Source organism: Desmodus rotundus, chromosome 7, assembly GCF_022682495.2.
Source record: "Desmodus rotundus isolate HL8 chromosome 7, HLdesRot8A.1, whole genome shotgun sequence".
NCBI lineage: Eukaryota > Metazoa > Chordata > Mammalia > Chiroptera > Phyllostomidae > Desmodus > Desmodus rotundus.
The window spans coordinates 76,920,271-76,934,831 of record NC_071393.1 but is presented as its reverse complement, the minus strand read 5'-3'; the positions used below and the strand labels follow the sequence as shown (position 1 = coordinate 76,934,831).

General features: G+C 44.3%; 1 protein-coding gene across 39 annotated transcripts in view; it reads left to right on the top strand.

The window, feature by feature from the left end:
* The window catches only part of PPIP5K1 (diphosphoinositol pentakisphosphate kinase 1), a 42,649-nt gene that overhangs the window by 14,676 nt on the left and 13,412 nt on the right, over window positions 1-14,561 (top strand). For 15 of the 39 annotated variants that reach the window (XM_045201144.2, XM_045201142.3, XM_045201149.2 and 12 more), the window contains 11 exons: window positions 298-425; window positions 640-754; window positions 947-1,054; window positions 1,702-1,818; window positions 1,974-2,138; window positions 3,922-4,071; window positions 4,687-4,777; window positions 7,585-7,710; window positions 8,410-8,472; window positions 12,224-12,406; window positions 13,881-14,018. In XM_045201144.2, the coding sequence (XP_045057079.1) occupies window positions 298-425; window positions 640-754; window positions 947-1,054; window positions 1,702-1,818; window positions 1,974-2,138; window positions 3,922-4,071; window positions 4,687-4,777; window positions 7,585-7,710; window positions 8,410-8,472; window positions 12,224-12,406; window positions 13,881-14,018 (1,384 nt within the window). The remainder of the gene's footprint in view (window positions 1-297; window positions 426-639; window positions 755-946; window positions 1,055-1,701; window positions 1,819-1,973; window positions 2,139-3,921; window positions 4,072-4,686; window positions 4,778-7,584; window positions 7,711-8,409; window positions 8,473-12,223; window positions 12,407-13,880; window positions 14,019-14,561) is intronic. The other 24 variants (XM_071221967.1, XM_053927575.1, XM_053927574.2 and 21 more) reach the window with 14 other exon arrangements.

Sequence of the window (14,561 nt, the reverse complement as noted above, 5' to 3'; positions counted from 1 at the left end):
GGGATTGGGGTATTGGGTGAGGAAGGAGAGAAAAGGCAGAAAGGAGGGGGCAGTAGAGGAGCCAGGACAAGGAAACTTAGAGAAGGAATTATTTGAGTTGCTACAATTCTCAGGGTCTACTCTGGCTCTAAGTAAGTATAAGAGACTCAGGAGAAACCTGGAGAGAGGGAATGTGGTGGATATGAAAGAAGTTGTAGACCAGAGGTGAAGACAGGCATGATCTCGGGCCTGGGAGTATGAGGCAAGAGGAAAACAGGATTCGTTGAGTACTTATTATTCCTGGCCTATGGCCCCTAGGAGTACGGGATCAGTCGGGAGGAGAAACTGGAAATTGCTGTGGGCTTCTGTCTTCCATTGTTGCGGAAGATACTACTTGACCTGCAGAGAACCCACGAGGATGAGTCTGTCAACAAGCTGCATCCCCTGTGAGGGAGGGCTGGGAGGGGTGCTGGATGGAGGGAGGGGCATGTCAGGGGAGCCCTTGGGGGAATCCAGACTGGGACAGCTTGGGGAACCAAGAAGAGAAGGAGGGGATCCTGGGATGGAAAGGAGAGAAGTGTTTAAGGTGGGAAGAGGACGTGTGTGGAGGGGTGGGAAGAGGATTATCTGATGATGTGAGTGACTTAGCTATTACCTCAGGTACTCCCGAGGAGTGCTTTCCCCAGGCCGCCACGTTCGAACACGGCTCTATTTTACCAGCGAAAGCCACGTCCACTCCCTACTCAGTGTCTTCCGTTATGGGGGTCTTCTTGATGTAAGGATCTTTCTTCTTCCTTCTGCCTCTGAACATCTTTTCTCAGCATTCTTTTACTCTCCTCCTCCTGCCTTTTTTTTTTTTTTTTTTTTTTTTTTTTTTTACTGTAAGCTTTCTCTGTTCCCCTTGTTTCCCTGCCCATTCCCTGACTCTCTTGGTAAGCACTGGCTTACATCTTCCTGTGTTCGGTAGGAGACCCAGGATGCACAATGGCAGCGAGCTTTGGCTTACCTTGGTGCCATCTCAGAGCTCAACTACATGACCCAGATTGTCATCATGCTCTATGAGGACAATACACGGGTGAGGAGCTAACAGGGTGGGATGAGGAGAGGGTGGGTCCCTTCTTTCTCCTCCTTCCCCTTTTAGGAAAAAACTTTTTTATCCTTAGAATTTGTAGAATCCTGCTAGGTGTAACACGTAGGCACAGCATGGCACAGAGCATCTAGGAGGTTCCTACTGGGACAGAAAAAGAGTTTTGGAACAGTATTGAGCCAGAGAGATACCACAGAACATATAAGTCTGGTGTTAGGGTGGGTATGGAATTTGGGACAATGTTATAATGAGTCTTTTTTCTCAAAAATTGTCACACATATATATACCTTCTTCATCTGCCTGTACAAAGATATCTTTATATCTCCTACTGTTTGCACTGAAGCAAAGCTGAATTATTGTGGGAGATGGGTGGGGAGGGTCATAGAAGAGGAAGTTGGAAAGTCAAGCCAAGTGGTGAATCTCAAACAGTGGTGATGAGGAAATGAGAATCCTGTATGTAACACTAGACCATAGTTAAAGGGAAGCTATAATAAACCAGCCAGAGTGGAGTGAGACACTGAAACCTCGGCCCGGGAGGATATATCCTCTTGAGTTCCTCTCTATTGTCCCTGCCTGGTCTTCCACCGCCATATCTAGCTCCTCCAACTGCTCCTTCATCTGGTGATGCCCCATAGGATCCCTTATCAGAGGAGCGATTCCATGTGGAGCTGCACTTTAGCCCTGGAGTGAAAGGTGTTGAGGAAGAAGGCAGTGCCCCAACTGGTTGTGGATTCCGTCCAGCCTCTTCTGAGGTGGGTTAGAGCGCCTGGATTTGGGACTGGAGGATTTAGGAATCAAGTGGTGGGAAACTTGGAGACAGTGTAGGGAGGTAAAAGGGTTGGGAAGTCTGAGATTAGGAGGCTGGAGGCCATTAACACCTCTCCTGTCTGTGCCTATTGTGGCTTAGAATGAGGAGATGAAAACAGACCAAGGCAGCATGGAGAACCTGTGCCCGAGGAAGGCACCAGATGAGCCAGACCGGGCATTGCAGACTTCACCACAGCCCTCTGAGGGTCCTGGCCACCCAAGGAGATCACCCCTCATTCGGAACCGAAAAGCTGGCTCCATGGAGGTAATAGGAGGGGCTTGGGAGAAAGAAGTGGTGGAAGTGCTCATAGGACAATATCCATGAATCTTCTGAATCCCTTTGGAGGGTGATTCTTGGGACCTTAAGTAGAGTACTCCTGCCCCTGATGGGTATGTTTTACTTAATCTCTTTTTTAAAGCCGGTCTCCAAATAATGCTCCTTTAAATTTGTTGCTATTTCTGAGATTAAAGAGATGCCAGAGAAATGAGCCTGTGAGATAGGATTTTCAGAGATGAGCTGGAGGAGGAGGCCTGTAGATGAATTTGAAAAAGTAGTTCTTTAAAAGGAAATACAGTCTAAACAGCATGAACTCTGGCATAAAATCCCAGCCTGATACTTTGAAGCTGTGTGACCTTGGACAGTTAACATCTCCAAGCCTCAATTTTTCATCTTTTAAATATAACTAGTATTGACCAGGTAGATGCTCAGTAAATAGTAACTATAATAGCAATTGATATTAAAGGCTAGGCCTTCTCTATCTCTTTGTGGCCTTAGATAAAAATTATAGCTCATACAAAAGCAAACAGGTGGCACTTTAAATTAATCCCTTTAAGGTTATCTATACTCTCATCCTAGAAAGGGAATCCAGTCTGAAAGTAAGTGCCCTTTGTTCTGATGAGCAGGTTTATGGCTATGGGTCTGTGTTTTACTATTCTTGGAGTTCGTCGGTAGTCCTGGTCCTAGTTCTGTAGCCTAGAAAAAGGAACTGTTGTGCATCTCACATGTATCCAGCAAACTGTTCTGGGGTTTTGGTCTGTTTTTCATGGAAAGATTCTTTCCCTCCTTGGCCCAGTGTAACACTCTTTTGAACCCATGATCTATCCCAGTTTCATGAACTCTGACTGCTGATTCGAGTCCTGTTTTGATAGATGAATCTGCTCCTGGCTCTGTGCCAGCTCTGTCTTAAAGGAATTGGTTTTTCCGTTTTGTAACATCTCAGGAGTCTTTTAACTAGCTTACATAGGTTCAGCAAGAAATTTATAATTAAGATTTTGGAGAAACCTGAGAAGAGAAACTAGTCTCTGTTCTAGACTCATCCTTTTCTTTCTGATGATTTTAAGGTGGATTTGAAGTTGTGAATGCTCAGTTTCTTTAGGTGGGATATGCATAATTTTCTCTCTGAGGTGTAAGTTAACTTAGTATCCATAGTACACTAGTACCCTTCAGACTCAAGTGAATAGATCAAATAGGTAGAATGATACAATATTCTATCAATAAACTCCTCTACATTTAAATGTCTTCCCATTCACATGGTCTGCCAGTTTCTCTGGCACTGTTGTGCTTGACCCCCTTTTTTCTCCTGGCTTAAGCAGTTAAGAGGCATAGAAAAGGCAGATCTCTCTGTGTATCATTGCTCAGACTTGATGAGACTGACTTCTTGCTTTCAGGCCTACAGGAAGCTTCCTCTTGTAATCACATTTCTTCCTTTAAGTTACTAGTGCTGCTTATCTAGGACGATGATTGTCCAAGATGTATTCTTTAGATTTGCAAGAAAATCTTCTGTATGCTCCTTGGTCACACAACCTTTTTATATTAACAATTCCTCTTCTTGTTCTATATTATCCCTATCAACTACAATCATCCCCCCATCCCTTCTTTTCCTCTTGTCATGTCATATTTTTGGACTGTTTTAAAATACAAAAATCTGTGACCTTCATAGCAGCTGTGCCCTAGGCGATCATTTTCTCTAGCCTTATAATTAGGTCTGTCCAATAGCCACTAGGGGTTAAAGGAGCTATGACCGGCTTTCTACCCGGTCTGATTTCAGGTCATGAACATGCAGTGCACGGGGAACCTGGACCTGATTCCTTTAAGGGGACGGCGCCGCCGGAGGTCCGGAGACCTCCCCCGGCCTTCCCCAGCCATCGGCCTACAGCCCCGGGCTGTGTCCACCACTCACCTGGCGTCCTGCACAGAGGTGTTCCTCCCTACCTCATCTTCCTTTTCTGCACCTGTCTTTGCCTTCTGGGATTTAGGGACTCAGAACACTGTCAGGGGTGGGTGTATGTATGTTTGGGGTTATATGATTGGACCCTTGTGGGCTTTTCAGAAATCTGTTTCATGTCTCTAGGAGAGGAGGGGAGGGCCTCTTGGTTCAGATAAGAAACTGAGTATGGTTTCCATAGCCACAGCTCTCCCATGGAAAGAAGAAAGGGTGGCCATACTACTTCTTATTGTGGCTGAGCTATTATGATTGGTTTTCTCAGTCCTGCTGGAGGCATAGATAAGATTAAGGAATCCTGCTTTGCTGAGAACTAAGAATGGTTGAATGATTTCTCAGATTTGGAATGGGAGGGCTAGGGGGACAGGCATCTTGGAAATAAATGTGCCTTTTAGTATAGGATTCTCTGGACAGCTTCCTCTGCAAAATACACTTTTTGTTTCCTTTTCTTCTTCCCCCTTAAAAATCCTTTGGTTCTTCCAAACCTTTTGACATTGCTTGGCTTTGTATGGGCAGGGATTCAGGATCTGGGTTTTATTTAGACTCCTATTTTGAAGTGGCAAATGGTAACATAGAGACCTTTTTCTCTAGGTGCTTTCTGAGACTTCATCCTCCAGGCCTGGTGGCTACCGGCTCTTTTCATCTTCACGACCACCCACGGAGATGAAGCAGAGTGGCCTAGGTATGGTTTTCCAGCATCTCTCACCTGTTGTTGGGAAGGGGTGTCTGTCTCTTCTTCAGAGTTTTATTGTGAGAACTGTCTGGTGGGGCTAGGGAGGATGAATTTGGAGAAGCCATATTTAGGTGTGAACTTTGATCCCACATGACTATTTTCATTCCAAGAAGGTGTTTGTCTTCTGGTTTTCTATACCAACCCCCCCATTTATCTGGCTGAAGGGCATTTTCTGGCTTCTCCTCTCATCCCTTATCTGTCCCTCCAGTCTAGCCCAGACCTTAAGGGGCCATGGAGACTCTGAATCTTCAGAGTTATCAGAGACAGAGCTATAAATAGAGGTACTTGTGACCCCCATACGTGTCATATTCCTCATTTGGAGAATTTGTGCCATGTCTTCCTCTGAGACCTATGTTTATTATCTCCCTGCTCTGGCCCCTCCACCTCCATTCCCACTCCTTCATCCTCTCCTAATCCTGTAATTTTTTTCCTCTCTTCCTGAAAATTGAGGGACAAATCTGAGACTGGTATAGTGGCAGAGGCTTCTCTCAGGACTTTGAGGGAATGTCTCTTGATTTTTTTTGATTCCTGGAGAGGGGTGGAGAACATCATTCAACCTTTCCTAAGAACAGAGACTGCAGGAAGGACCAAGCCTCAGAGGGTATTGTATTGCTTGGGGGTGGGTAGTGGTCCTTGGGAGGGGCTATCTTTGAACACAGTGCCTTGTGAGCCAGTAACTAGAAATGGCAGTTAGAGATAATCATGTGGGGTCTGGACTTGCTCCTCTGACTCTTTCTCTCTTGTCCTATTATTCTCTCCATTTAGCTCCTTTCATTTTTTCTGTTACCTTTGTCCTTGGCACCCAATTTGTTGGCCCCAAAATGGTTAGCATTTGGGCCAGCAGAGGGAGAAAGATTTTGGTAACTTTCCAGGATAATTTTATAGGAGTAGGTTGCCTTCTAAATTCCTGAAATGAGGTAGGTGGTTTGAAAAATAAATGACAGATGTATAGATCTGTGATAAGGGCTTCTCATCCCAGAAGTCCCAGTAAAGAATACGTTTCAGGTAGGCGGAAAAAGAGGATAGGTGTGTCTGGCCCAGTTAAGTGGGAGTGCTGTTAAGAACAAGGCAGCGGTATCGACATGGTAGTTAACAGATGGTGCTGGTTAGGTAGCGACTACCCTCTGAGATGATCTAAGGACTGGGCTAGGCAGGATTGGCAGGACTGCACCAGAACATTATTTAGTGGAGGAAGTAAAAAAGCGTGGGGTGGTCTGGGACAGAGCCAGCTAGTTTCAGCTTCTCTGAAGAAAAACTGACGTATTTAGCAACCCTTATTACTCTCTGAAACCCCATTTCTAGAGCCTATTTGAGCATGAAAGGCCAGAGAAGTTGCTGCGTAGAAGAGCAGTTCTGAATTCCAGGGTGGAGATATTCAGCATCGGAGCTTTCTTAATTTCTGTGGTGACCCTGAAATGCTGGGACCCCTGAAACTATGGCCCCTTCTTTGTGGGGTCAAAAGAAATTGACCTCCTCTCCGCTTTATTCATCTCTCCTGTGAATGTTAAGTTCCCAAGCCAAACCCAGGGTCCTGGCTAAGATGGATTTGGAAGTAGAGGGCCAAATCCCACAAACGAGGTTGTCCATCTTATCTCCTCATTCCCATTCTGTCCTCACTGACTATGATAGGAAAGGGAACTATGAGTCCCAAACCTATTCTTGACCAGATATTTGGGACAGTAACTGGCTTGATTTATTTGCTTCAGAGAGTTTTCAAGTTTTATTTACTCCTCTGATTGGCAATAGAGTTCTCTTTGATTTCTTTGAATTTATATGTGTTGGCACCTGACTTTGAGCATAGGGCTTACAAGACAAACTTCTGAGAGTAGAAAAAAATCATCTTTTTTTGTTGTTTCCTGTTTACTAGGTCCTTTTTAGTATGGTGCTCAGCACATAGTAGGCATGCTCTACATATAATCACCTGACTCTTCTCATGCCTTTCAATTTGTGTCCATCTTCACTTCAGAAACAATCTGTTTCTTCTTGATGAAAAAAAACTATTTTTTTTCTAGTCAAACACAGAGTCAAGAGGCCTGGATTCTAGCCCAGCTTACCTAACAAATTGTCTGACCTTAAGCAAATGAGATCCCTTTTGCATCTCAGTGTCTTCATCTCTGAAATCAGAAGGTTGAACAGGATAATATTTGATCCCCTTTCAGTTTTAGACATTCAGTGGGTCTCATACTTTCTTTCTCGGGAAAAGTAAAATGGCCTAGTGGGAGATAGAAGGGAGAGAATGTGGGATGAAAAACTAAGGAGGAATTGAAACATAGGAGAACTTGAGATTTGAGAGGAGTGTTCAAAACTTAGTCTCTAATTTCAATCAAAGTTCTTTCCCTTTAAACCTATAATGGACTAGATCTGGGTTATTCAAACCCTATATCCAGGCTAAGGAACACTGAATCAAATTTAGGGCTATCTAGAAAGGTTGGCTATTCTTTTAGTATTCCTGAGAGCCAGTGGAAAGCAGTCTATCCCTTTCAGTAGCTTTGAGTCCTCTAATATCACTAACCCTGCATTTGTAGTAACCCTGCCCCTTGTATCTGCCATGTAGATCTTCAGGAGAACCCCTACTTTGCTTGCCCAGTGTCGCTGTGAAAGTAGTGAAAGCCATTTGTGGCTATGTGTGGTAGCCACCTGATGGTGGCTCTGAATGGCTGTGTGTGTGTGTCTTGTTGTAGTCATGTGATGTTGTGTGTATTTCTGTGTGGTAATTACAGCTTTGCGTGGCTACTAATGCACTCCCGGCCTTGCAGGCTCACAGTGCACAGGGCTGTTCAGCACCACAGTGCTGGGTGGCTCCTCCAGCGCCCCGAATCTTCAGGACTACGCTCGCAGCCATGGCAAAAAGCTACCACCTGCCAGTCTGAAGCATCGAGATGGTATGTGGGTGGGTTTGGGGGTAACTCTTTTCTTCATTTATCCTCCAGCAAGGATATAGTTCAAGAACTATTCATGCTTAAGATGGCACTGACACTGGCCTTTTAATAAGTTTTCTTCATCAGTTGTAGAGGGGAGAAGGAACCAAGACCCCATCTACCTCCATTTGCATTCCCTCTCACCATACAAGTATTATTTATGCTTATCCCTTCATAAACTCCCACGTACAGCCCTGCTACATCAATTTATTTCACCTTTGCATTCTTTCCTGGATTCTGGTCTATAGGGAAAAGGACCAAGAAGGATGATCCAAGGTCAGGAAGAATGCAGTGGAGCCTTGATTAAAATTTAGGAAATCAGGGATGGGGAAGTTGCTTAGCCAAGGCAGGAAAGATGATATGGAAAGAGACTGGGGGACGGGATGAAAGTTTCTACAAAGATCATCTTTCTAAATGATGAGAAAGAGGATGTGGTGGTGAAATTCGGGTTGTTTGTGGGGCTGTATGGTGGCAGAGATGACACATGGATTCCTAAGAAGAGATACCAAATGAAAAATTGAAATGTGGTAGTCAGGAATCTAAGGGTGGGGGCGGGAGCATGTCATATACAACTGCAAAGAACGCAGTAGATTGCTGGCAAATTCCAGAGCAGGGAGTGGGGACAGGTGTGGGTATAATCCCCATGATGTCTTTTCTCCCCAGAGTTCTTGTTTGTCCCGGCCGTAAAACGATTTTCTGTGTCGTTTGCAAAGCATCCGACTAACGGTACGTTTGCTTCTGACCCAACGTCATTCATCCTCACCATGTCACTTCCAGACACTTAACCTCTGAGTTCTGACACTGACTTTGCCTCTCCTTCCACTGTGTTGACACCCTGCTGTCTATGAATGAAACACTCACTAAGTGTCCCTCTTGGGACATGTCTCTTGTGTTATAAACCTTTGCCTTGGCTGCAGCCTGGCTGCCCTATCCCTGTGGCAACTCAGGGTCTTACTTCCATGGTCGCCATCATCACCATTGTGTCACTTTTTTTCAACATCATCACCAAAACATTAATTAAAACTCTCCCTTTCCCATCACGTGACTGCTGGGCTTTGTATAAACATGATACTGGTTCCCCTTCTTAGGAAGAGACTGGTATTTTCTATATTATCCTCATTTTGTCTCCCCACCCCCAACTCAGGTTATGTAACTTTGATCTTCTTGTTTTAATTCCAACTCTTTTGTTGGAGTGGATAACTAGTTTGTTTCCCTCAGGAGCAATGCTGCAGTTCCCAGCTCCCAAGCATACCCCAAAAGACATTGGTCTTGAGTCTATAGTTTCCCATCTCCATATTCATATCTCTTACCATTATGTGTACTTGGTGTGGTTCCTGTGCTCCTGACATCTGCTTTATGTTACTACTAACCTAGGGCCTGGGCATAGAAAACAGGAGCCCAGATTGACCTGGGATAAAAGAGAGAAAGAAAGGAGTAGGAGGCAGTAGGTAGAGGAATAAGAATTGTACCTTGAGTTTTTACATGTGGTTTTCATGTAGCCCCAGCCTACCTATGGTGCTGCTGTCTCAGAGAAACTTGAAGTGAAGAGATGTTTACTAAGATTCTAGGGGAGCTTAGGAATGAATAATATTTCAAGAATATTGAAGAACTGGGTCTTCCCACACTAAGGTGGCAGACCAAAAACTGAATGTGGGATCCAAAAATTGAAGGTGGGAACCGAAAACTGAAGGGCTGTAGTCTCTTTGTAGGGTATGGCAGGGGAACCCAGGACTTACCTCCTGTTTTATACTTTTTTAGCTTTAGTTTCTTTCTGCACTGTCTCTTGTCTTCAAGATAAATCTAGTTCTGTTTTATATGGTTTTCTTCCATCCAAGACCTAAGATTCTGTGAGGGAGGTAAAATTAGTAAGGCTTTCTGGCTGGAAAGCCTCCAGGTGCTGATCTGCTGCTTCTCAGCCAGTGGCAGCTGCTAGATTTTAGCCTCGTTGGGCCATACATCTCCACTAGACACTGCTGAAATCTTCTGAGCTTGACTAGCTTATATTTGTTCAGTTTATACCCCCACCCCAGCTTCCACTTATGCCTATGACAGGATCTCCCCATTCAGATTGTCATGGCTATACCTTCACATTTGGCTTCAAGCTCTTCTGGCCTTCGCATGCCACAGTCATCTTCAGAGTAGAGCCTCATGTACCAACCCCAGTGCCACTGCCTGGGACTTGGACTTAGGAGACATGTTACTTAGGGTACAGAATATAGTACCAGGAACTTGGGCCTCTAAAATGAGAGCCAAATCATAGATCCCCTAGTTCTTAGGCTCTAAGAGAAAAGATACAAACTCATAAAGCAGATCCTCAAACCTATATATCTCTAGTTCCCTGAAGCCTTGGTTAGCAGCCTCATCAGTTGAAGAAAAGAATAATTAATTCTACAAAAAGGTGGAAAGGAAGAAAGACCTGGAAAATTCAGGTATAGTGCAGGAGAGCAAATTCAAGATCTATTCCAACACCCTGCACACTTCCTCAGGGGTCTTCTGGCTTTTGTTCTTGTACTTGAGCTTGGAGGCTACAGTCCTTAAGAACCAGAATCTGGGATCTACCTGTTAGCAATAGGAGAAATTTGGACCTATTATGTCTCTTGCTGAAGACTATCTAGATTTAATTTGACCTTCAGGATAATATGAGCACTCTACCCCATGGCCAGATCTTGCTTGACTGACCCAGCAATTTCAGAGAGGATGTGCTGCCTGTATGGCTTGTGGCAAATTAGTCACAACAATGTGCCAGCCTATTGTCCCATCATCGCCATCTCCTTGCCATGATGTCTGGCTTTGAAACAGCAGCTAGTAAAACTGGACCTGGCTTTAGAAAGGAGTCAAGGCAATGCTGTCTCCTTACTTTGATGGGAAAACATCTCTCAGCCCATCATTGCCTCTATTTCTGATAAGCTTTTGTCACATCCTGTGACTATGTCAAGTATACAAATATGACCAATTACTAAACTGCACACTGAACTCACTAAAGTAAACTAATCTAGTGGAAAAGAGACTGTAGCTCACCCTTATCCAGAAAGTCAGAGTGTGCCCATTGAATTTGCCAAGCCCTTTATTTCCTAGGGACCCTCACAACTGTCTCATCATTGGTATAGTTAGTGCCTGGGTACAGTTGAAACCTCTCCTGACATTCAAACTAAGGTCTCTGGAAACCGTAGTCTCATGGGATCACCCCACACAACCAGTTCTGGTCTGGGAGTTCTGAGCACTTGTCCTCAGTTACCTCGATCCTACTTCTCTGTACCAACATTCTGTCATAAGGTCTTAAGACCCCATATTTTTTCCCCAGGATCTTTTCCCTACTGTTCCTTTTATACCCCCTTCCACATGCCTTTCACTGTCTTCAGTATTTTGCAGCTGAATAGCATTTATCCAAAAAATTTGCCAAGCAATTAAAATAATAAGTGGTTCATTCCCTGGCTGGTTTGGCTCAGAGGATTGAGCACTGGTCTGAGAACCGAAAGGTCACTGGTTCAATTCCCTGTCAGGGCACGTGCCTAGGTTGTGGGCCAGGTCCCCAGTTGGGAGTGTGCAAGAGGCAACCGATTGATGTATCTCTCCCTCTCTTTCTCCCTCCTTTCCCTCTCTCTAAAAATAAATAAAATCTTAAAAAAAAATAATAGGTGGTTCAGGATTGAAGCTTCTCCATTGACCAGCTGAACAAAGTGTAGTTAGACCCACCGGCAGTGGGAAGAAAATATAAAATTATCTAACTTTTGGCTTCTTTAAGGGATACAGAGTCTCCCAAGTCCTGAGATTTATGTAAACATTTTTTTGAGTCTGTATATTTGAACAAAGGTAAAGGATGATTAACCAATAATGGCAGTTTCACATATTGATTACATTTTTTTACATGCTCTTCCAATCTCCCATGCCAGCTAACACCAGCCCTCTCTGTAGTTATCTTAGAGTCTGGTCTGGAGGGCCTGGCCTGAACCTTTATCAGCCTTTTTAACTTCAAACTTTACCTTGATACCCTATACCATTCTTGACCTTCTTCTCTGAGAGACTTTGAATCTTTTCATCTCTATTCCAATCTCATAAATGCATTAGACTGAGAAGTAGGCCTTATCCAGAGTTTGTCCAAGAACAATCAGGGGTACCAGATCTCTAGTCAAGCCTCCCACAGAACTCCCAAGCCTGCTCACCCCCAGTCCAGAATGATGTGACTTCTGTTTGGAAACACTGACTGAATTATGCTCACTCAAAAAGGGGAGGGTCTTGCTGTATGATGAGGTCTCACTACCCGCTTCTTTTAGACTCACTGTGTGATGTCAACACTCTTCTTTCCTGTAAGAGATGCCCAGTGGCTCTGACCGTCTCTGCTTCTCTCTTAGCTCACCTTGGAGCTGAGTGGCTCCACTTCCCAGTAATGCTTGTGCCAGTCAGTGCCCCCCTCATTGTCTCTCCCTCTTCTCTTTCTTTATCTTGTGCTCCCTGCCGTGGTACCCCCCAACCCCTCCAGAGCTGCTGGATGACCAGCACCCTGTGGTCCGGTTGCTGCGCCGTTTTTCCTCTGACTGCCCAGGGGGCCGGCCAGTGTCCTTGGATGCCACGCTGGCGCATCACCTGCACCAGTGCTCCTACCACCTGCGCCTCTTCCGGAACTGGCTGCGCTCAGGCCAGGATGACCCCGAGTGCCTCTACGGTACCCCTTACCACTAAGCTGGCTGCTGCCACTACCCTGGCTGGGCTGACTGCTTTGCTTATTGCACTTTTGGCAGTAGAGCCCACCTGTTCCTTTTTCCTATTTACCCTGAGGTTATGTGATTTGCATTTAGTTGCTTGGATGGGATTGGTGCCAGACTGCCTGGTAGCTGTAGCACTCACTGGCTGCTCCTCCTTCCTCACTGCCTCCTAATGCTACCCATTCCCAGTTCTATTAAGTACAAGAGTAGTCTCTTGCCCTAAAATATATTTTTATCTCTATAATCTTATACTACCACCATCTTCAAATTCAGGCATTTTTCTACCCACTGTGAGGAGCTAGAGACTGTATCTCTCTTGCTCTCCTGCCATTAGAGTACATGGAGAAATTGAAGCACAGAGGTCTCAATTGAATCCTTGAAGCAAACAAGGGCCAGAGGTTAGACAATGATGAGGTATAATTCTTTGGCAGTTCTGGTCATTGGTGAATAGGAGGCTATGTCTTGCATAGATATTGCTGTCCTGCCTACCCTTAGTCCCCTGAAGGAGATGTAGAGGACGCATAGGGAAGATTGGAGACTGAAAAAGTGATTGGGATGTGTGCTTCTTGATTCTCCAATGCGAAGGGTTTTTTTTCTTTCTTTTCAATAGGCCTTGGGATTAGGGTTACACATTTAGTTTAACCCTTTACCCTAGCTGTGAACCTGCATTGGAATTATTGGGTTCAGAGCAGAGAATCAGTGTTTATTGTTTCTTCTAGGATGTTTGCCTATTTTCCTGATGGAATTAAGAAATCCTAGCAAGTCTGGGGTCTTCCATTGAGGGCAGAAGGGAGAACATTTGATGTGATGGAAATAACCAAGAAAGAACTTCCATCCCCCAGCCTGTTCATGCATGTGATTTTCCTGGGCTGAGCTCCATATGTATTGCATGCCCTTCAGCTTGCTTCCAAATATTCTAGCCTTTCTACCCATATCCTATATCTGCACGAACCCCTTCTCAGATTACATGCTCTCCTCCTTAATCTGGTTCTCTTGTACATGATCCTTGAAAGCTGCTGTTTCTTCCCAGCTCCATATGACCTCCCTAACCTCATTTACACCTACAATTTCACCCCTTACCTGTGGACCTTTGGTTTATTCCTCCAGAAAGTGCAACAGCAATGTAGGTGCTTACCCTATTGGGATTCTGTTGAATTTTCCATGGGACATTGCAGGCTCTCCATAGGTAGGATGAGAGGTGATTTGATTCACCTGGAGGCCTTGGCAGGTAGACTTTTTAGGAAGTCTGGAGGTGACATAAATAGATTTCTCTTGGGGCTCTAAAGAGTTCCCTTTCCTGAGAATCTTGGATACCCCACACTCCATAAGCCACGGACTCTCCTGATGCCTCTCAGGGACTCTCCGTGCTTCCTTGGCCAGTTGGGGTGTATCTGGCAGGAGTAATATTGACTTTGCCCATCTCTTTTCTAACAGGATTTGAAGGGTGCTCCATGGTGCCTACCATCTACCCCCTAGAAACACTGCATAATGCCCTTTCCCTGCATCAAGTAAGTGAATTCTTGAGTAGAGTCTGCCAGCGCCACACTGAATCCCAGGCACAGGCGTCTGCAGGTATGGAGAATACTCTTGTCTTGTACTCCTATCTCTGCCTCACTCCCAACCTTCCTAGAACATGAGTAATCAATTAAAAAGATAGGTACTCCAAAAATATATAAAAGTAGACTTGAAAAAAAGGTTTAATTGTATAAGCCAACTAAAAATCATAGAAATATCACTCCTTCCCAAGTAAATGTATAAATTTAGTGTAATCCCAATCAAAATATTGATGGCTTTCTAAAATCAGACAAATTGGTTCTGAAGTTCTCACTGAAAAATAAACAAGCAAGAATAGCCAAGAAAACCTTGAAAAGGAGAGAAATGAAGGATTACTAGTCCTATCAGATTTTAAAACATTTTATAAAACTTCTGTAAAAGTACAGAGTAATATTGGTATATGAGTAGACAGAGATCAATCAAACAAAATAGAAAATTTAGAAGTAGATGAAGTTAGTATTTTAAAATACTGGAGGAAAGACAGACTTTTTAATAAATGGAGTTGGGACAACTGAATAGTTATTTGACAAAAATTAAAATTGAATCCATATTTCATGCAAT